Source organism: Phyllopteryx taeniolatus, chromosome 11 (assembly GCF_024500385.1).
Source record: "Phyllopteryx taeniolatus isolate TA_2022b chromosome 11, UOR_Ptae_1.2, whole genome shotgun sequence".
NCBI classification, from domain to species: domain Eukaryota; kingdom Metazoa; phylum Chordata; class Actinopteri; order Syngnathiformes; family Syngnathidae; genus Phyllopteryx; species Phyllopteryx taeniolatus.
The window spans coordinates 3,754,290-3,777,744 of NC_084512.1; the positions used below are offsets into that span (position 1 = coordinate 3,754,290).

Below are 23,455 nucleotides of genomic sequence, written 5' to 3' on the forward strand. Positions count from 1 at the left end.
ATGTTCTTCAGTGAAAAAAACAAGAGTACGTATACATTCACCATAGTACCCCTAATAAAACAATCGAAAGCTCCAGATTTATCCACCTTAGCTCTCTGCTGTGAATGAAGAACATTGACATGGGAAAAAATACATTGCTAAACTTTGCAAGATTGAGCGCTTGTAAGCATTCAACATAATAGTTATTGGACATGCTGCATGTTTTTAGGCCTGCCAGACTGCATAATATTCCATTTATTACCCGCATACGTCTGTCTCTGTGTGCCCGACCGATATGTAATTTTTTAGGTCGATGCTGATTCCAATATTTGACAGAGTAAAATTCCCATAACGGATTAATCAGCCGATTAATTTTAAACATATAATGAATAAAATAACTTTTCTTTTTGTCTCTTAACGCTTACAATAATAAAGATATGAATTACAGGTAGAACATGTTTTACAATATTTTTTCCAACAGAGAGAAAAATCTGCAAAAATTGGCATATCTTTGACAATTTTTGCCGTTTTTTTTACATTTGTTTGACTATTATTGTCGTTGTCTTATGTTGTAATGTGTTAATGTTTAAAAAAGAAAACAAGCAAAAAAAGGCTTTAAGTCACTACAGCCTTGCCAACAAAGTCACCTGTGTTGTTCCTTGGCTAGTAGTCGACTGTAATAAAAAAATGTGCGGGAAACACCCTTGCTTACATATTTGTTAATCAACTCGAGACAGACAGATGGTCTATTCCCTTCAACCTGAATTGTTTTGTTTGACCCAAGGGCAGGTAGAAAAGCTATACTGAGGTTGTGTCACTTCAGCAGGAAGTAAGCAATCTGTATCAGGAGAGCTGTGACAGATCTCAGAAACGCCTCTGATTACAGTAGGCTATTTTTAAATCCAAAACACTGACCTCTTGTCTACAGTGGAACGTGGAGAGTCAAACACAGCTCTGTGATGCTCATTTTCTTACATGTAAATTCTTATCATTCAACTGTTCAAATATCAATGTTTTCTGTAATATGTATTGTAAAATCAAATAATTTATTTCAGGCTCTAACTTGCGCGAGTCTTTATTAATTGTACAGACAGTTTGAATGGAACAGTAATAAATATGTTTTACACACAATGTAACTTTTTGGGATATTTTTAGTACAGTATACTATAAGTGACTGAAAGTGACACGCAGATTGTGTGTGTGTGTGTGTGTGTGTACGTGACACACACACAAACACAGTCTCTGCCCTCCCTGAGCGAGCTTTTTTTTTTCACTCCCCAGGTTTAGTGTACTGTTAAATAAAAAGTGCAACAAAAATAATTACACATTGTATCTTTAAATACAAGACACATGATGATTTTAGAAATTGCAAGCTTAATGCTAAGTCAATTGAAGCCCCCATTGATGGGCTAGCTAGAATTAGCATTAGATCACGGGTAGGATTTACCTTCAAATAACAAATATTTATACAGAAACTCTGTCGTAACACATACAGACTGGTAATATAACAATACTGACAGGCATTTACAATTCCTAATCTGTACAAAACGAGTTCAATTGAATGTTTTATCGCGATGTTGTTCTTTTTTATTTGCAAATGTGTAGCTCCATGCATGAATCGCACCACACTGCCCCTAAGAGGCCAAGGCGCGCACAGCAGGAACTGCAGATAGTCATTTCCCCCCTTGATTGTCTGACATATACTGCTACGGTATATGTTGACCATCAGTTAACTCAATTAATGTATTTCATACTCAAATTAAAACAAAAAGACATTGACATTTGACACGTCATTGTGAAAGTGTAAGGTTAAAATTTGGTGAGGTTCTGATTTCAAGAGGAGACGCGAGCTAAAACATGTTTTGTTTATTTGGTAAGGAAAGTTATCTTTAACAAATTCTAAATGCTCTTATTCACTGTCACTAAATGTAGCAGAATATATTGTGTATATTGGATGCAACTAGTGTATCTTATAAAATACAAAAGTAAAAATGGCTCTTAAACTTCTGACCCTAGAATAAGTGCAAACAAAAGGTTTTACATCTACAAGCACAATTTATATTAACAACATAAAATAGTGCTGTGTGATATGCCCATGAGTTTTCCTTTTATTTTCTGATAAAGATATATATCGTGATAAAAGTATTTTTCCTTAAAATTGAATGACATTTATGTCAATTTTCTTTGATCTATTCTTTAATTTATAAAACAAATTGTATATTGAAAAACAATTGAATAGATAAAAGATGAATACAAATACACGAGCCCTCAAATGTCTGGGGATAAACCGTTTATCCCCCGACATATGACGATTTATGTGTCTATAGTGTGTTCAGCCGGGGTTCAGCCGTCATACTCAGCATCTTTGTGTATCATAAACACTGTATTTGGCAACCGATTCAGTGCGGCCGCTGCCGCCATTCATGTTTACATTGCAGCTGGTGAGTGTGCGATGTGCGTTCAGGGACACTGCGTAAATGGGAGTGAATGACAGTATAATTGTAAAACTGGATTACTAGGAGCGGCACGGTGGTCGACTGGTTAGAGCGTCTGCCTCAGAGTTCTGAGGTCCGGGGTTCCGTTCCCGGCCCTGCCTGTGTGGAGTTTCCATGTTCTCCCCGTGCCTGCGTGAGTTTGCTCCGGGCACTCCGGTTTCCTCCCACATCCAAAAACATGCATGGTAGGGTAATTGAAAACTCTAAATTGTGCGAATGGTTGTTTGTTTATATGTGCCCTGCGATTGGCTGCCAAACAGTTCAGGGTGTACCCCGCCTCCTGCCCGATGATAGCTGGGATAGGCTCCAGCACTCCCGCGACCCTTGTGAGGATAAGCGGCTTGATAAGAATGGATGGATGGATGGATTACTAGGAAAATTATTTGTATCAGAATGCTTTAGTTAAACCACTGTAAGATCACACTGTCATAAAATGAAATTTTTGTTTTATAATATAAGAGTAGATCAGAGCAAATATTTTTTTAATATAATCAGCCAGAGCTGCTAGGAATGTACGTAAAGTTATCAATGTCCTTTCACCATCGTTACTGTCATACTGTGTTGCCATTTTGAGACTGTAGGGTGAAAGCTGCAGCTGGCTACTAGGGTGGATTGAATGGGTGGCAACACGGGGGAAATTAAATGCCAGTATTTTGAGGGTAATAGCCCGTCAGGAACCTATTGAGAGAGAAAAGAACTATGAACTAGTTCTTATTTGGAACGGTGAACTGAACTTTTTTTGAACTAGTTCCCATAGAAAAATAACTTTCCCAACACTGACGTCACTTAAATACAAGGTGCCTAAAAGTTTTTCTCAGTGTACTCACTGACATATGGCCAGTATACTGCCATCTGATCTGTAAGTGGTACACTTTGAGTCATGTAGGTGAAAAACGTGGCAAATGTGGTCAGAGAGCAATAAAAGAAAATGGGTTATGTACCCAAACAGGAGAGAGCTTTGCAGGATACTCGAGTACTAAAATATTCGATAGCTGCAGCCCTACATTCAATTCCCCCAATTATATTGTCATATTTTTATTGTTTAATAAAACATCTGCTTCAGGTCTCTGTGCTATAAATAGTGTTGGGCATCGTTTGAATTTGAGCAATTCCGGTTACGATTCTTATTTCGATTCCGGTTCAAAACGATTATAGATTCAGATTCTTATAGGGGGCTGGGTCAAAAAAGTTGTCATGGTTTAAATGAAGGGTGTCCAAATTATGAACATCCATTTTCTTAGCAGCCCGCAGCATAGGCTAAAATGAACATTTGACTTGAGGTTCTTTATAACCAGTACCAAGCTCAAACCCATGAACTAAAAGGCAATGTGTGTGGAACAAACCCAATTGACTTAATATGTTTAACTAATGTTTCAGCTAAAAGTTAAATATCGCATTGTTAAAGTAGTTATGTAGGACTGTTTTGACACGTCAAATGGTTTATACTCTATGTGCAATTTTTAACTTCACTTCCTGTTTTAAGCTTGTAGCCTTTTTATTTTCAAATGCTATAAAACGCTGATTCCTTTCCCTACCTACCGATGAGGCACAAGGTTAGTGTTTGTGATACTGTGAGACAACGTTTATGTGAATTTTGTCCCAATTCATTGTGATGTAAAGTTGCTACGGCGAAGTCTTCGCCCAATGTTAAGCCTTTTTTGTTTTTTGTTTTTTTTTTGTCATCCGCGCTTACGTTGGTTTGAAGACTAAAATAAACGGCATCAGTGCAAAAGTGCAAGCAACCGTTTACGTTGTTAGCTGTCTCAATGTTGGCATAGATGTATTTTATTGTTTCACTCACCCAATTGAGAGTTGACTTCATTGAAGCTCAGCGCGGTGTAGGCTGAGGCTCGGTGCGCATCAGATGCTATACATCGTGAAAGCCTCCTTGCACAATATAATCTTATTCCAAATATTGCACTGAAGCGACTGGTCATTCATTAGTAAGTTAACACCCAGTTTTGTTGGCTGCCGCCGTTGGGCACAAGCACTCCTTGGTGCGCGTTGTTCTTCGTTGGTTTTCGCAGCTTCTTTGTTGGTTTTCACCACTTCTTCTTTGTGGTGGGAGGACTGTAGCCATCGAAACTGGGAACTGACATTTTAAAATTTGAACGGTGCCGGGAGCGTTGGTTCCGGAGCGTTGGTTCCGGGAGAACCGGAATGTTAGTCCCGGTTCCAATCGGTTCGCGATTCTCGATGCCCAACCCTACTCATAGTATACATAGGTCCTAAGTCATCTGACAATTTAGGGCAGAAATATATTACTGGCAATATATGATTTTGTTCATATCATTTTGTTCAGATAATTATCACAATGTGGTGTTTCCCTCGTACAGCTGTCGCATTACAGCTGTTTAGTTTGAGGCTCAAAGAGGATAATAATAATCATAATAATAATAGCACCTTTAAAAACACATTTTCACAAAGTGCTTTGACGAAGTAGAACACAGTACACCACAAACATAATGATTGTATATAATAAAAAAAAAAACAGTGAAGCCCCACTAGAGAATAGAGAGGATGTTTACTTCATGTGGGAAGAGGCCCTGCTTTGTGCCAGCTGTTTTATGCCAGTGTGGGCTTGTGTGCGACTGATAAGTGGATGTAAGGCTGACTGTGACTCCATTGTCTAATACAAAATGTTGTTACATACTTGTATTTTCTATGGATTAGGATGGTTTTGAGTGTCACAGAAAACGTCATTTGGAAGTAAACAACCATTGTGCTGATGCAGGTAAAGATACAAACCCTTCTTACTGGCAGCTCTTATTCAGTTTGGAGTTGAATTGGAAAGTGAGAATGTGTTGTTTGTGTAAGTACACATCTATCTCAAGCAGTTTAGTTCCAATTGAGCTGAGGCAGCAACAGAAGGAATAAAAAATGTAAGCTGATCGAGGTAGAATGGAATGATTCATAGCGACAAGAATGGACGAGTGGGATTTATGTGATGATGAGTGCTGAGTAAGAATTTGTTTTTGCAGATGCTTAGATAGAAAATAAAACATCTGACTTGACCCTATTCTGGAGTATAGTCAGCAATACACGTGCACACAAAGACTGACATGTTTCTCCTTATTCAGCAGTGCTGCGGTTTGGTTTCCATCCTGTCTGAATGATATCATGGCATGTGTTAGTCAGACTGCACGAGCTGAGAAGCAGAAAAAAAGTGATGTTGGCACGTTCCCGGTTCTCGTGTGCACTCTTCTCTTCCCTAGAATTCTTCCTCTCGTCACAACACAGTCAATGTTCTTTCTTTGTCGTAGCTTCAAGTTTGTGGAGATTGGGTTGCGCACTTGACAATATAAGCAGCAAAGACATACTGTAGAGAACCAACAGTATACTTGACTCTCTATCTGATTTTGTGGCTTCTTGTGTGCACAAGACAGATAAGGACAGTGATGTTGACGTTGGAATACTCAAATAGACTGATCTTGAAATACTGTCATATGCACTGTGTTCCAAATTCTTAGGCATTTTGTTTTCCTAAATAATCAATGGAATTTACAATATATAATTGTAAATCCCATTGTAGATTTTATATATATATATATATATATATATATATATATATATATACACAGTGTATATATATATATACAGTGTATATATATATATATATATATATATATATATATATATATACAGTATATTATTATATACATTATTATATATAATATATATATAATAATAAACAAGAAGACAGCCGTATTTTTGTTGGCAAAATTATGAACAATAGTTGTAAAGAAAAATAACTTTCCCAACACTGACTTTTTTTTTTAAATGCTCTTTCAACCCTAAAACATATTTGCATAGTATGCATGTTTACAAAAAAACATTGGTATTGCCTTTATAAGTTCTCTCATCCATTTAATCTATAAATCCATAAATAGTGTCTACCTGCTATTCTTGGGGGTATGGACGGAGCCCTGTTGTGAGTTAATTGACACCCCCCAAAAAATTTTTTCATTTGCCTGTATTTATAGTTTAAACCATACATAACTGTTTTATATAATTTCAAACGCTTCTATCAACATTTGCTCTTAAAATAAATGGCTTATAGATGTTTAATGGAAGATAGACGATAGTATGAAAAAAAACGCACCCGAAGTGTCTGTGTACATGTACCTAAAGCGAAGACTCTCGTAATTTAATCCGCTAACAATGTAGGCTAAATTTAAGAGTAGTTCCTCGTCAATTCAAGATTGTTCCTTGGCAGCAATGTACTATGTCCAATGTAATAATTTCCTATCAGACAGGGATTTGGCGCCAGCTTGTGGCATTTTACGGTATTTTAAAAAGCACAAAAATGCAAAGAGGTGAGTTTCGCAGCATATATACCTGGCGAAAGGTTTCACAGGGGAAAACAACGTAAATAGGTGAATTTGCAAATAGCGATGGGTAAATAGGTGAGGGGATTACATAATCTTATTTGAGGATAAAGGAATTGCATCCCAGAGTTTCTGTTTGGAATTATACTGCTGTCCTACCCTCATAAATCTTCCTTTTCAGTGTGCTCCATCAATTCTGAGAAGGCAGTGTTATTGTTTTTACAGTCACAGGAAATTGTTATAGAAATGTGCAGAGATCATTTCGACATCTTCAGGAGCTCTTAAACAATGTTTCCCCAACCTTTATTCACCAAGACATTTCCATTCGAAAAATCTCACGGCACACCACAAAACAAAAATGTCTGTATACTGAAATAATAATGCTCTTGTGGAGGTGTTGTAAGTGACTGGAGTCGAAGATGAGATGAGTCAACAGTTTAACTCGCCACTTTCACAGCAAATAACACTTTAACACATTCTCTCTCCCCCGTAACCCCAAACCAATTATTTTAAATTCCAATTTTTCGGACCAGTCAAGTGACATTGGATAATTTCTCGCTGCACAACTGATGACCTCTCATTGCAGACTGATGTGTCATGGCACAGTGCTTGGGAATCACTGCCCTTAAAGGGGCTAACATCTGACTCCCCATAATTGCAGCATTGCAGAATAATTTATTCCAAAAAAGCTCAAACAGGAACTAGAAAGTAATGGTACTAATCATCACTGGACAGAGCTGACATTTCTCCGTCATGGACTGGCAAACTAGTATTCATCAACATCACATCTCTTCTCTCAGTCTTGCTGCTTTGATTTAGTTAGCTTAATTCACAGTATCTTCCAGTGTATAGTGTAATTGTTGTCTTCACACCTTCCTCTCAAACATTCTATGTTGCGAGAGCTCCTTCTTTCAGAAAAAGTATCATAAAAAAGCCAAAATAAGTGCTGTATACTGACATCACAGATTATGATGGTTTAATTTTTGTGCAAAATGTAAGAGGTTCCACTGTATGACGACGTACAGTATGTACATTAGTGACCAGCCCTCGTATTTATTTTACATTTAACCCTGGAAATATCATCACCAGACAGAAGAAAATATATTTATGGAGTAATTGTTCTCCCCTTTATACAAATCATGCTTTTACACTCCTAAAAGTAAAATACTGTAATCAAAACTATTCCTATTTTGGCCTACAATATCATCCTAGGTGGTGCTGCCAATCTTTCGACCATGATAGTTCTGTGAAATCAATGTACCCCTGGCTCACTTGTTCCCTTCTCTTTTCAGACCACGTCCTAGAGAAGGCCATGCACAAGTGTGTTCTGAAGCCTCTCAAACCGATGGTTAGTGCCGCACTGCAGGAGTTCCAGGTGCGCAGCGGGGAATGGCAGGAGCTGAGGGAGAACATGTCTTTGGCGAAAGCTCGGCAACCGCAGGACATGGGTGTGGATGACATGGTGCCACCAGATCCGATAGCTATAGAGAAGATCAAGTACAAGTTTCACACCATGTGCAAGCTGTACTCTCCAGAAAAGAAGGTCACTATGCTGCTGAGGGTTTGCAAACTCATCTATACCATCATGGAGGACAATTCAGGTAGTGTACCTTGACCAGAATCATACACGTCTACACTCCTACTAATTAATGTTCCTCGAGCGCCTCTAGTAGCATAATGAGTCATTTGGAGGGCTACGTTTTGATATTCCTTCCTCAGTAATTAGAAGTTACGGTATGTATAATATACTGTATGCGTATGGGTCATTTTAATATAATTTCATCTAACTCTAAGGACATGTAAATTTGTTTCTATTTTAGCAATTTTCTTAATGCTGCATCTTCAGAAAACGTTGCAAATCATGAAACTTCATTTGGGACACATAACGGTAAAGACATTTTGGCATTAAAAGTTTGAAAAATATCCATTTAGAACTTTATTATTATTATTATTAGAAACAATTATCTTTTGAATGATAAATACTGCCAATAATTTAAATACTCATATCAGTAAATTTTTATTATTTTCTAACTCAAATTCAGTGGCATATGTCTGTTATTGATCAAGTTATATGAAAATGACCTGTGGGTGTAATAACAAAGTTATAATATGCTATAGCTTATGTCCATTTCAGCTGTTAAAATGTAAATTTGTTGCTTGGGTGAGTTTTTGATCACTATTCATTGAAATATGGCATGCCAAAAACAGAAAACAAAACGAGATTGGTCTGAGGCCGCTATACAATTATTACTCTACACCTCTCATGCCAAATATGGGCCTGAGAGGTTGAAGATGTATAACTGAAAAAAAACAAAAAACATTTATAAATTCAAACAATAAAAACCTGAAAAAAATACGACTTGGAAAAAAATATTTTCCAAGAATTAACAAATATCATCAAGAACCTTAATTCAGCAAGACATCCATATTTGATGTGTGTGTTTGTGTGTGTTCGTGAAGGAGTTAATTCCTCCTCAGGTGACTCGCTGGCCCCCTGTGGCCAACCAGTTGCTCACAGGCACCACATTGGTTAACACCCCTGCATTTTTCAATATTACCATTAAAGTGCCTGAATTCCCAATTCATGTCAGTAAAATATTTCTGATAAGTAATGGTGTAGTCTGTATAGTGATCAGTAGATTTTTCCTTGCCTCCGTTGCCAAGTGCTGGCTCATGTGGGGTCAATTTAGTTGCAGGGGGGTTCTTGCTGTGAAGTGCTTCTGTGGAAATTGGCGCTATGAAATAAATGCCTTGACTTCATTTTACAAGACAAATGCTGACACAGAGGTTGAAATTCCCCCTGAGGCATTACTTGGAATACCCATAACTGGATCAAGATTTGCAATCTTTGTGCCAGGGATGTACAAACCCCAATTCCAATGAACATTGGGACATTGTGTAAAACTAAATAAAAACAGAATATGATGATTTGCAAATCCTTTTCAACCTATATTCAGTTAAATACACTACTAGAGCAAGGTATTTAATGTTCAATCTGATATAGGGCCATGAAAAAGTATTGCCCCCCTTCTCAAATTTTTATATTTTTGGATAGTTTTCTTCACTTTAATGTTTAAGATCATCAAACAAATGTAAATATCAGACAAATATAACCCAAGTGAACTTCAAATACTGGTTTTAAATGGTGATTTCATTTATTAATGAAAAAAAAAATCAATTCAGTTACCTGGCCCTGTGTTCATTACTTTTTGTTTACGTAGTCTATACTGTATGGTTATTTATTGTGTGAATGTATGTTCACATATATATACATAATTTATTTTATTAATTTTCTCTCTGTAATTGTAACCAGTTTATTGTTCAGTTTCCTTCGGTTCTTTGAAAGGCACTTGAAAGAAAATGTATTATTATTAAATCTCTGCTCGTAAGCAGCAAGGCCAAAAATAAACATTGAATGCCCGTGACCTTCAATCCCTCAGGTGGCACTGCATTAAAACCCAGCATCATTATGTAAAGGATATTGCCTCAGGAACACTTGAGAAAACCATTGTCAGTTGTCACCCAGAAATGCTGCCAGAAACATTTCAAATTGTTTTGGGAAACATATAGGTAAATACAAGTTTTGTAACAACATATGCTGCCATCCAAGCAATTACTTTTTCAGGGATGTCCCTGCATATTTCAGCAAGACAGTGCCACGTGTTACAACAGTGTGGCTTCGTAGTAAGAGTGCGAGTACTAGAGTTTATCAGTTTGACTTTGAACATTAAATATCATGTCTTTGTCATCCATTTTCATCCGCTTATCTGGGGTCGGGTCATGGAAGCAGCAGCTGAAGCAGGGAAGCCCCGACTTCCCTATCACCAGCCGCTTCCTCCAGCTCTTCCGAGGGGATCCCGAGGCGTTCCCAGGCCAGCTCGGAGACGTAGTCTCTCCAGCGTGTCCTGGGTCGTCCTCAGAGCCTTCTGGGACGTGCTCGGAACACCTCACCAGGCAGGCGTACAGGGGGCATCCTAACCAGATGTCTTGTCTTTGTAGTGTAGTCAATTGAGTATAGGTTGAAAAGGATTTGCAAGTCATTATATTCTGTTTTCATTTGTTTTACACAACGTCCCAAATTGGGACGTTGTAGTAGTTTTGGATTTTGGGACTCACAACTTCACATGAATTAAATTTTTTAGACATGAATCACACGTTAATGTGCAATCAGTTTTTGGAGCAGTTTTTTTGACAGCACTTTCTTTTCCTGTTGTTTTGTGCTTTAATCCTTTTTGGCAAGGGAATTTATAAATACAAGTCAAGAGACAAGATGATTACGATAAAGAACACAAATATTTGAGGGGAAAAGTTCAAATGATTTACGATCCTATTTTGAATAATAATATGTGCTGCTGTTGACATTATGAACGGAGCATAAGTAAAGAAGTAATGGTTGAAAATAGATCTCATCCTCGTGTGTGTGCGCGTGCGACTGTGTGCGTCTCAGGGCGTCTGTATGGTGCGGATGACTTCCTGCCGATGCTCACCTACGTGTTGGCCCAATGTGACATACCACAGCTGGACAATGAGATACTTTACATGATGGAGCTACTGGACCCCTCGCTGCTTCACGGAGAAGGTGTGTTTAATTAAACTGAAGCAGCTTCTCTGCAAACTCTTCCATATTCCTTAGAGAGCTTGTTGCATTGTGTCTGTATGTACAATATGTTTTCTGTTCTGTTGATGTCCAGGTGGCTATTATCTGACCAGTGCATATGGAGCAATGTCTCTGATCCGAAACTTCCAGGAGGAGCAGGCAGCCAGGGTGCTGAGCTCTGAGACCAGGAATACACTTCACCAGTGGCACCATCGACGCACCACCCTGCACTCTGCGCCATCCTTTGACGACTTCCAAGTAAGTCAAACAATCTGTACTATGCTACGTATAGGACAACTAAGACCCGCCGCACATTGAGCGACGCGGCCGAGCGCGACTGAACTGAACAATCGCAAACAAATTCCAGTCGCTAACTCACACCCACTCACCTGCCGATTGACCCTAGCGCACATACCAACTTCCTGCAATGGAAAAACTGCGACCCCTGGTGTTCTTATCAGTAAACAACATTTTGAGGCACCACACTGTTTTTATTGAACCACAAAAACATGGCCCGATTGTCAATAAAGAAGAGATTGCCATGGTCAGTGTATTATAATACCAAGAAAGGAAATGATCTCACCATTCATTGATTGCACTCATGCATTTTGGCATCTATGGTTGGCTTTTTAGCCACAGGTATATATGAAATCAGGGCTCTACTTTTGCACGAGTAAGTACTGGTGCAACCAACTTTTTCAGTTGGTCCCACCATTTTTTTAAGGAGATACAAGAATTTTGTCCGCAACAAGCAATAGCAGACAAAACAGGTCAATTAAATAAACAAATAATAATTTAAAAAAAACATAAAAACAAAGGCTTTACTTTTATCTGATCATTTGGTTGACTTTTGAGCATTACCACAACCATATGATTGACATACATTTAAAAATAATTGCATAAGTGTACCACCATCACATACAAGTATCGTTTTTTTATTATTATTATTTTGCAAATTATTTACTAGCAAAACAAACCAATTTAGCTATTTAAAATCATAGTCCCGGGCGGCACGGTGGACGACTGGTTAGAGCGTCAGCCTCACAGTTCTGAGGACCAGGGTTCAATCCCCGGCCCCGCCTGTGTGGTGTTTGCATGTTCTCCCCGTGTCTGTGTGGATTTTCTCCGGGCACTCCGGTTTCCTCCCACATCCCAAAAACATGCATTAATTGGGGACTCTAAATTGCCCGTAGGTGTGAATGTGAGTGCGGATGGTTGTTTGTTTGTTTGTATGTGCCCTGCGATTGGCTGGCAACCAGTTCAGGGTGTACCCCGCCTCCTGCCCGATGACAGCTGGGATAGGCTCCAGCACGCCCGCGACCCTAATGAGGAGAAGCGGCTCAGAAAATGGATAGATGGAAAATCATAGTCCCCAACAGAACACGGATAAATCATTACTCCTGCAATTATTGCACTTTATTAAAATTTTTGTTTTCCTATACAATCCTCTTTAAGGAGTCTGGGCTTTTTAATTTAGCACACGCAGTATCTTCATATGTCTATGCTGTAAACAGGGTTTAGATAGATTTGTTAGCTTTGCTAGCTTCATAACGAAGTTATTATAACCTTTGCACATGACTCAAATGATAGACAAATTAAGCAGGCAGTCCTTGCAGTTAGCGATATAAAAATGAAAAAGTAGCAGGGCAGCATCAATATAGGTATGTGGTGGCCACTTGCCAGACACAACCGCGTACCAACCTGCCTGTGGCATGCATATGTGGTGCGCATGTACACGATGGTGCTGTTGATAATAGCGTGTCCTATCTAGAAGAAGCAGCCAATTATGTTGCAGCAGGGAGCCAATCATATTGCAGCGGATCGCTTTGAACTCAAATGGAATTCATAACAATGACTGGCACAGTGTCACAGCGCTCTCTCTCTCTCTCTCTCTCTCTCTCTCTCGCTCTCTCGCTCTCTCGCTCTCCCTCCCTCTTGCCCTCTGTCTCTCCCTCACTCTTTCTCGCACTTTCTCTCTTTGTCACTAGGAGGAGATTGCAGTGGAAAAAAGGTGACTTTCAACCATTAAAACATGCACTCGCGCAAATGTGACCAGATTAAATTTTTAATCGCACAAGCTGGAAAAAAAGGTCGCATATACGACCAATTTGGTCGCAGTCCCAGAAAAGTAATTTCCAGAAAAGTAATTTTTCGGGTAAACGCTCATGTGATACGACATGGCAGTTTGATTGGCTATTAATTACATCAGTTGCATTGCCGATGTAATTTCCTTGATTGGCTATTACATCTGTTACATGGACGATGGCTTTTCCCTGCGATTCCAATTTCGAATCGCAGCAAAACCACTGACTCAGCTGACTCTCTGCCACTCATGAAACCTACTAGTTACGGAACACCGCACACTGCATGACAGGTCAGTCATGTTCAGCCTCGTCACCGTGTGAGCGGCGGACCAAATAGGCCTATGTTTAAAGCAGTCTTAATCAGAGGAGTGAGATAATGTTTTAGAGGGTGACAAATTCTGTGTAATGTATTTATTTTTGCAGATTTCCTTTTTTCATGAAGTCACCTTGATCTTAAAATTAGGTATAGTTACACCATAAATGAGTTATACCCTGTCAAAAGAGAATTTTTATTTGGTGAATGGGTATGCAATGAAAGTAAAAAAAAATTAGTTCTGTTATGTGATTTGTTAATTAAAGAAATAGTTCTATTCTGAATGATAAGCTTGCTTAATACAGGCTCATTCAATGTTCTGGTTGTATAATTGATTAGAACATTGTAGTAGGGCTGCAGCGAATATTTTAGTGTTCGAGTATCCTACTGGAAATGTTATCAAATAATGGAGTATTCTGATAAATTACATTTTTGCTTTTGCTAAAATAAGCCATTTCACTGAATAATGAACGACCAATTGATTTTCTTTTTCTATATAATCAACTGTTTTAATTTCTTAAATTCACATTGAGCAGCAAACTATTTTCTTGTCCATATAAACATTTTTAGTGAGGCATCCATCCATCCATCCATTCTCTACCGCTTATCCGGGTCGGGTCGCGGGGGCAGTAGCTTCAGCAGGGACGCCCAGACTTCCCTCTCCCCAGCCACTTCATCCAGCTCTTCCGGGGGGATCCTGAGGCGTTCCCAGGCCAGCCGTGGATGTAGTCTCTCCAGCGTGTCCTGGGTCGTCCCCGGGGTCTCCTCCCGGTGGGACATGCCCGGAACACCTCACCAGGGAGGCGTCCGGGAGGCATCCGAATCAGATGCCCCAGCCACCTCATCTGGCTCCTCTCAATGCGGAGGAGCAGCGGCTCTACTCTGAGATCCTCCCGGATGACCGAGCTTCTCACCCTATCTCTAAGGGAGAGCCCGGACACCCTGCGGAGGAAACTCATTTCGGCCGCTTGTATCCGGGATCTTGTTCTTTCGGTCACGACCCACAGCTCATGACCATAGGTGAGGGTAGGAACGAAGATCGACCCGTAAATTGAAAGCTTCGCCTTTCGGCTTAGCTCTTTCTTTACCACAACGGACCGATACAAAGTCCGCATCACTGCAGACGCTGCACCGATCCGCCTGTCGATCTCCTGTTCCATTCTTCCCTCACTCGTGAACAAGACCCCAGATACTTGAATTCCTCCACTTGGGGCAGGATCTCATCCCCGACCTGGAGATGGCATGCCACCCTTTCCCGACTGAGGACCATGGTCTCAGATTTGGAGGTGCTGATTCTCATCCCAGCCGCTTCACACTCGGCTGCGAACTGCTCCAATGAGAGTTGGAGGTCACGGCTTGATGAAGCCAACAGAACCACATCATCTGCAAAAAGCAGAGATGCAATACTGAGGCCACCAAACCGGACCCCCTCTACGCCTCGGCTGCGCCTAGAAATTCTGTCCATAAAAGTTATGAACAGAATCGGCGACAAAGGGCAGCCTTGGCGGAGTCCAACCCTCACCGGGAACGAGTCCGACTTACTGCCGGATATGCGGACCAAACTCTGACTCCGGTCGTACAGGGACCGAACAGCCCGTGAGGCATCCATCCATCCATCCATTTTCTGAGCCGCTTCTCCTCACTAGGGTCGCAGGCGTGCTGGAGCCTATCCCAGCTGTCATCGGGCAGGAGGCGGGGTACACCCTAAACTGGTTGCCAGCCAATCGCAGGGCACATAGGAACAAACAACCATTCGCATTCACAGTCATGCCTACGGGCAATTTAGAGTCTCCAATTCATGCATGTTTTTGGGATGTGGGAGGAAACCGGAGTGCCCGGAGAAAACCCACGCAGGCACGGGGAGAACATGCAAACTCCACACAGGCGGGGCCAGGGATTGAACCCGGGTCCTCAGAACTGTGAGGCTGACGCTCTAACCAGTCGGCCACCGTGCCGCCGCCCGTGAGGCAGTTTCAAATAAAAATGTATTTGTTTCAACTTAGCATTTCTTGTAATTATAAAAAAAACAAGACATGAATTTAAAAAGGCATAAACAGCCTTGATGATGTGCAACTTGAGCAACTAGCATTTTAGCATGTGACATAATACAATAGATGATGTGCGTTTATGACCTTAGACCAAGCTGACTAAATTAAAATGAAGGCACCTCGAGAAGAAACACAAATATTCCATTCATTTAGTTCTGTTACATGACCCACTTTACTCTTAAGTCCTTTCTGACAAATGTTGCCACATTTCACAACCTTCTCACGTGCAAATGAAGTCACGTTATTGTAGCACACTGTAGTTATCACTATCGTAATAAACTAGCCACAAATTCAACGGTAGTCATAACACAAATCTTGGACCGCCGCAGTTCTAATGTTAGTAAGTTACATGAACATTAATGTTACCTTGTCTCGGGTGTCTTCGGCAAAGAAATTGCGAGTGAGACGTGCTTGAGACGTGTTTGAGAGACTTGGTGCAAAGGTCCGTGCTACTGAAATGCGCCCACACTTTATGCATTTTGTCGTTTTTCTCCCATTTATCTTCTCAGATGTCGTCGCAATGTTCTTCTTTGTTGTGAATAAATTAAGCACGTAATAAGCAGATCCCTGAGGCAAAAGAAAATTCCTTGGATCATTTTTTGCACTCCATGTACTCAAAAAACTCGTACTCGTTGCAGTCCTACATGCTAGATTATCTTTGTCGCACGCCACCTTGAAGTTAGTTTCCCACAGAAGGTCATGATGACTGAAACCATATAAATGGTTAATTGCCTCATATTACTGCATATACACAACAAATTGCAAAACTGCTTGCAATGTTTTAACATTATTCATTACATATGACAATTTGAAATTGTGGTACAGATTTTTAGCAAGTAATCATGGAAGTTGATGCACATGATTTGCTTTTGCGACCACAGAAAATGATGTGACAGGCCGGATATGGCCCCTGGGCCTTGAGTTTGACACCTGCGCTCTACAGTGTATTATGCTATTAGGATCTTTTTAGATGACGCTAATGATAGTTTCCAGATGAACAGCTGGCTCACTCGCTTTCTTATTGGTGGCCACTCCAAACTCATTCACTCATAAGAACAGTGTTCGGATTATATTGCCTATATTGTACAGTATTTATTTAATAGAGAGAGAGAATACAAAAACGTATGCTCCTCCGAAGTTGTCTGTTAGACGAGCGGTGCTCATGTCTCACTGGTGACGCCTAACTATCGTATCAGCTATAGGGGTTAATTTCACATGTATTTAATTGCACAATTAAAGCGTCAACATATTTTCAAAATTGATTTCTATGGCAATCACATGCCTCAAGGAAACTCCACTTGCCAGTTACAGTATTGAAGCCTCCCTGAGACTTAGTCACGCTATTCGGGCGGTTGCACACATATTTTCCCTGGTACGTGAGCATCGTCACACCTTGACAGCGCAGAAGCCAAGTGCCGGAAGACTTGCACGCCAATGAATATGAATATGGCCCATGAAAGAATATGGCCCGGAGTGAATATCGCACTGAAATAGGGCTGCACGATATTGGAAAAAAAATGACATTGCGATTTTTTTTTATTGTTTTTTTGGGGGGGTAACCCTGCAATATAAATTCCAATGTGAAAAGGCAACATGCAGGATAAAATACTCATGACATGAAAACCAGCGCACATTTTTCTTTTGACCTCTATGTATTTTTGGGGCAGATATTTGTGTGAAGTCTACCTCTATTTAAATGCACTGGAGTATTTATTGAGCAGGTAAGTGTCCAGCCAGACATGAAGTCAAAACATTTCTTTTCATGCCCATTTATACTGCAGTGTGTATAGTACGTTCCTAACAGTACTCATGTTTTTAGTCTGTAATTTCATGCACATGCTTTAACACAATATGCATTAGTATTTCTATACTTGAGTGCATCAGTTTAAACTATACAACACACCCTGCTGTATCCACTTTGTGCCTGGATCAGACTCCAAGATTTTAGCCCCTTTATTGGACCGATTTGCTATCATGGCTGATTTCCCAGATCGGGCCCAACATATTTTGTCAGGAACGACAAAACTCCTTGTGATGTGACATAATACACGACCAAAGATACGACGCCTAAATGAAAAGACGAGCGCATGTTTGATTTTTATTTTTTATTTATTTTTTCATAACTTCCGTGTCGTGTGGCAAATGAAGAACCCTCTGACATATCACCTGACCTCGACCAATAGGATTACGTCTTGAAACTGCGCGTCGGGTGCTTTGCTCGCTGTTGTCAACATTTATTCGCAGGCACAAACCAATGTTCACCGAAACTTGAGAGCATAAATTGAAAGAACATCATGTTTACATACAAAATTTTGTGCTAGGACTAGCTAGCGAGTTATGTTGCCTGCTTGCGAGCCGTATTAAAGGTACATGAACATTAACTCAAGCTCACCTTGAAGAATTCATGGTCCAAAACATCCTCCGAAGAACCCGGGGACGACACCACACGTCTGGGCTACGCCGCGTGTTGTTTGAAGGGTTATAATTAACCACAACATCGGTGCTAATCTTAGTAGCATGTCTAGCTTTTATCACCATGTGCTAGCACTTAAATTAGCGTACATTCATTGTTTAATTACTTGTTTTACGTGACAGCAGCTGGGAGCGACAGGTAAGCAACTTGAAGCAAGAAAGTTTTCCCTCTTATTTGGAGAATATTTAGCGGGTTTAAACTATTCATAGTACGATTTTGGTTGCGGTTTGTAGAATAATAACGCCCAATGCATGTTGAGTACCCGAGTTCTTATGCCACCTACATTGTCAGCACTGGACATGGGACGGTAATCAGATTCTGACGGTACGATAACCTTGAGCAATAATACCGTGGTATCACGGTATTTAAATTGCAGCTCTAAAATCTATTATTTTAAAAAATCTGGGTACATAACTTAGAATATATAGAATATTTGGTACATTCATAAACATGTTAAGTTTAATTAAATAAATATTAACACTTAATCACAATGTTCCATCAATGATGAGCTATTTTTAGACCAGACCCGGTCGCTACTCGTGTTCTTTGGGTGGTACCTGGTGCCTGTGCGAAACATATTGGTGATCCCTGCTCTTAGTAAAATATGGTGGTGGTAGTGTGATGGTCTGCGGCTGTTTTGCTTCTTCAGGACCTGGAAGACTTGCTGTGATAAATGGAACCATGAATTCTGCGGTCTACCAAAAAAATCCTGAAGGAGAATGTCCAGCAATCTGTTTCTGACCTCAAGCTTGAAATGAACTTGAATTCTGCAGCAGGACAATGATCCAAAACACACCAGCGAGTCCACCTCTGAATGGTTAAAGAAAAACAAAATGAAGACTTTGGAGTGGCCTATTCAAAGTTCTGACCTGAATCTTATTGAGATGCTGTGGCATAACCTTAAAAAGGCGGTTCATGCTTCAAAACCTTCCAGTGGGGCTGAATTACAACAATTCTACAAAAATGAGTGGGCCAAAACTCCTCCACAGTTTGCAGATTGCAGTTGTTGCTGCTGAAGGTGGCCCAACCAGTTATTAGGTTTAGGGGACAATCACTTTTTCACACAGGGCCCTGTAGGTTTTGATGTTTTTCCTCCATTAATAATAATAACCATTTAAAAACTGCATTTTGTGTTTACATGTGTTGTCTTCGGCTAATATTAAAAAAAAATTTTGATGATGGGAAGCATTTAAGTGTGACAAACATGCAAAAAAAATAAAAAATAAATCAGTGACACTTTTTCACGCCACTGTATCGAAAACTGATATAATTTGTACTTTTGATACATAACATTTCAATTAACACAATGACAGATAATTGGGAGCAAATACCTTTCTTTCTGACGCACGTTGATTCGCCAGTGTGTCAAAGGACTTATTTGGTGTCAAATGTTTTGCCTTAAGTATTGGTGGCTGGTATCGGCAGCCTTCACGAGTACCCGATACTTTGAAATAAGGCCAGTATTAGCCAGTCCGTATCGGTCATCCATAGAAGTTAGCGCAAATGCATAGCGCATAAAAAGGGGTCTGTAGTAGATATTCATGGAGATGGCTAACAATGTAAATGATCCTATTTTACACTAGTTATTTTTTGCAGTTCATTGATGTTTATAGCAGATTAAGCCAATACGACACAGCGTTTATTTGAATATATTTAAAAAATGGTTTGTTCATTCCTATTTCCTAGAATTACCTGCGGGTGGCGCTGCAGGGACTAGATAGCGGCTGCACGGCTAAGACCCTCCCTGTCCGACCCTTCGCCACTGTGGAGGAGGTGTGTCAGCTGTGCGCACTAAAGTTCAAAGTGTCAAACCCCGACAGCTATGGCTTGTTCCTGCTGACGGAGGGCAGCAGTCAGCAGCTGGCACCGGACACGCATCCTCAGAAGATCAAGGCGGAGCTCCACAGCCGCCCCCAAGCTCCCCCCTTCTATTTTGTTTACCGCCGCTTGGCCAATCGCAGCACCTCACCGTCAACCCCTCTGGAGTCTTCGCCCAGCCCCGACAACCACACTTTGACCTCTGAACACCAGGCCAACCTAAACGACCTCAATCCAGAGTCACCCGCCCCCTCCCTCGATTCAGAACTCAAGACTGTCACGTTAATGGAGACTCCTTATCAGGAAGACTGCAACTGGACAGCGTGCCTGACCGACATGCTTCACTGAGACCCAGCGTGTCCGACAGAACGTCGGCTCGTGAGGAGCACACCACAGTGCTTCTACGAGTCCAACTTCTCCTTTTGGATGTCACACTCGACATCCTCTGTGCAGAAAGTTTTAGCAGACAGACAGACAAGATGGAAGGAAGAGCAATGACAGAAGTGAAAGTTCGTTTTTTGCCTTTTTTCTACTTGGTTCCTGTGAACCAACCATGACAGGCAACACTTATTTTCTTTTGCTCAGAGTCTAATTACATAGTGCATTGTGATTTATTGCTACATTTTAATTTAAAATAAGAAAACAATACATTAGTCAGCATTACGTTAGACCTAACCACAAGGTGCAGATTCAAGGTCCAACTGTTGTTGAGTGGGACATATAGGGGAATCTGATCTGAAATAGGACACCAATCTTATATCACTGCTGTAAATATACTGTACAGCACCTTGTCAGTCGATGGGTTCTAATTATTTCTTACAGTTGCTGGTAAACTGGTTTTGATCCTGTCTGTTTTGTTTGTATTTGAGCCACCTTGTGGTGGCTGAGGTGTACTCCCAAGTGTCAGAACAAGGGGGGGGGGGGGTAGTCTTGGTGTTTTCACGGCAACCTTCCTGTATAAAAACTTAGATTTCTGTATTTACTCTTAAGTAGAAATGAATATGCTGTGCATAAACTTGACATCTTCATCCTCATTTCTATGAATAAGATAAGTAATTAATGCAAGTGTTTGTAAGTGTACATTATGAAAATCAATGGTTGACATTGAATAAACAGTGTAACAGCGTTTGGATTGTAATGTCGATAATACATGCAATTCTGCCAGTAACATTTCTTTATATAGATTAACATGTTGAAATCAGACTTGTCTGTAATGGAGGCATTATTGCAGTTAGCTACTGAATAATCTTTATTTGCGAAAAGCTTTTTAAGGCCAGTTTTATAAAGAATCATTTGTGCTTTGAACTGATGAGAGACCACATATACAATGAATGATGGTTAAGATAATTGTACACATTTTGAAAGCTAACCACAGGTATGGAGACAGCAGCAGGAGAGGCAGTGTTGCAACAAACATCTGCATTCAGTATTAAGCTCGGTACTGTCTGTCTAAAACTACTTGAAATGGATTTTGTGGTTTCCCAATACTGGAGTTTGCGTAAAATAATAATACTAACGCTCTGTATTGTAATGACACATTAGAGTGGTCAATTACAAGAGAGAAAGAAACCTGGCACCTTGTGTTTCTTGTAACTATGTAGCACCATGCATATCTCTGGGAACCAAGTGTTCACATCTTTACATTTCGTTGGTATGTTTTTGTTAAACTGAATTGACTAATATCCATCAAAGTGAATATATTTATCTGTGCAGGGATTTTTTTCAGATTGCTTCCCCCCCCCGTAATATTCTTTATGGTGTCAGTGTTTGATTGCACCCTAGAAAGCATTTGTGGCCATTCAGTACAATAATAAAGATTATTTTGCACAAAGTTTGAGATGGAAGTGGCATTACTTATTTATAATAGTTCAAAGCGGTGACCGATGACTGCTTGAACATTAATCCCGCTTCCAAAATTTAATTTAAATGTTTTAACTATCACGGCCATAGAAAGACATGGTTCTACGGTGGCTATAGTGGACACACCCCTGTTAAAACTCCTTTTCTCAAAGAAAATAAAAGGCACATCAATGAAGATGTTTTACGGTGTGCGCACTTATGCAACTATCACGTGTTCGGTTTTGCTTCCCAAATGTTTCTTTAATAGAATTATACAGGTTTGTTTCCCTTTATTACCTTCTTGAGTCTCTGTAATTCTCGTCTCTTTAAACTTAGCTAGTACAAACAAGCTACCATGCATTCTATAAAGTGTGACAAAGAAATGAGACCGGGAGCCACACTGACTCAATTCCAGCAATTGGCTGCTTACACATCACAGTGCAATCTTGCTGCTATTCTGGGATAATATTGTTGGCTTCTCTTTCGCTTAGGTGCTGACTTTGCAGGCTTTTGTGTAACATGCCGTTGTCATGTTCTCACTCTTTGCTTCTCGCGCAACTGCGGGTGGCACAAACTCGGGAGCAAAGTATCGATTTGTAATTCTTTGTTAAATTGGGGATGGGCCCGAACTAACTGAGTGTCTGTGATCACTGTGTCAATGTCCTCAACAATCTTGATGTGATGGAGTAGAGTTGCTGGAGTATCATTAACCTTCCTTCCTTTTTCCATACAGTGTTAGTGTCGTGTGTCTAAAGTCACTCTCGAAGTCACACACGAAAACTCAGGAACTCATTCTATCTTGGAGAGAGAATTTTTTTTGGTGGGATGGCCAATTGCTTTTGTGTGTCAACCAAAACCATTTGTGAATGAAACACATGGATCGACAGCACTTTGGCATTTTGTCTGCCTAGCTACGTTACTGACGGGAAATGTATGGTTTTCGATTAAGGATGAGTACACAACATTTTAGTAAGACTGTATACATCAACTTATTATAATAGACTACTGCTTGTAAGGTCTAATTAATTAACTAGAAAACATGCAATCAACTCAAGCTGACATTCACACCTGGTTTCACAGGCTGCTATTATACTGCAATTCATAAAGTTAGCGAACGACATTTCATGACCACAAATCTTAATCACGTAACAATAAAATATTGTTGATGGTAATCGTTTCTTGATTCAGCTTGCCTCGCCTCGGTCACTTCAAGCTCATGGCGTCTGTCAACCAAACTTGACGCCCGTTATTTGTCACTAAAGGATCCTGTGGCGTAACTGTCTTTTCTATTGCTTTTATTTTGAAGGCTGAACTTTGCCGTCTACAGCAGGGGTGTCAAACTCATTTTTGTCGAAACACAAAGTCGATGCACACGCCCGCAGGCCACATAAAATGACGTGGTGGGCCAGATCTGGCCCCTGGGCCACCAGTTTGACACCTGTGGTCTACAGGATGCGCTACGCCTTGAGTTGTTTGTTGTT

At 40.2% G+C, this 23,455-nt stretch overlaps 1 protein-coding gene across 4 annotated transcripts in view; it reads left to right on the top strand.

Annotated features, from left to right (window-relative positions):
* rin2a (Ras and Rab interactor 2a) overlaps positions 1 to 21,967 on the top strand; it is a 65,524-nt gene extending 43,557 nt beyond the window's left edge. For 3 of the 4 annotated variants that reach the window (XM_061791141.1, XM_061791140.1, XM_061791142.1), the window contains 4 exons: positions 8,095 to 8,403; positions 11,250 to 11,381; positions 11,494 to 11,657; positions 20,004 to 21,967. In XM_061791141.1, the coding sequence (XP_061647125.1) occupies positions 8,095 to 8,403; positions 11,250 to 11,381; positions 11,494 to 11,657; positions 20,004 to 20,483 (1,085 nt within the window). In that variant the 3' untranslated portion in view covers positions 20,484 to 21,967. Of the gene's footprint in view, positions 1 to 8,094; positions 8,404 to 11,249; positions 11,382 to 11,493; positions 11,658 to 13,387; positions 13,411 to 20,003 lie in introns of all 4 variants that reach the window. The other variant, XM_061791143.1, reaches the window with a different exon arrangement.
* Positions 21,968 to 23,455: the final 1,488 nt, after the last annotated feature.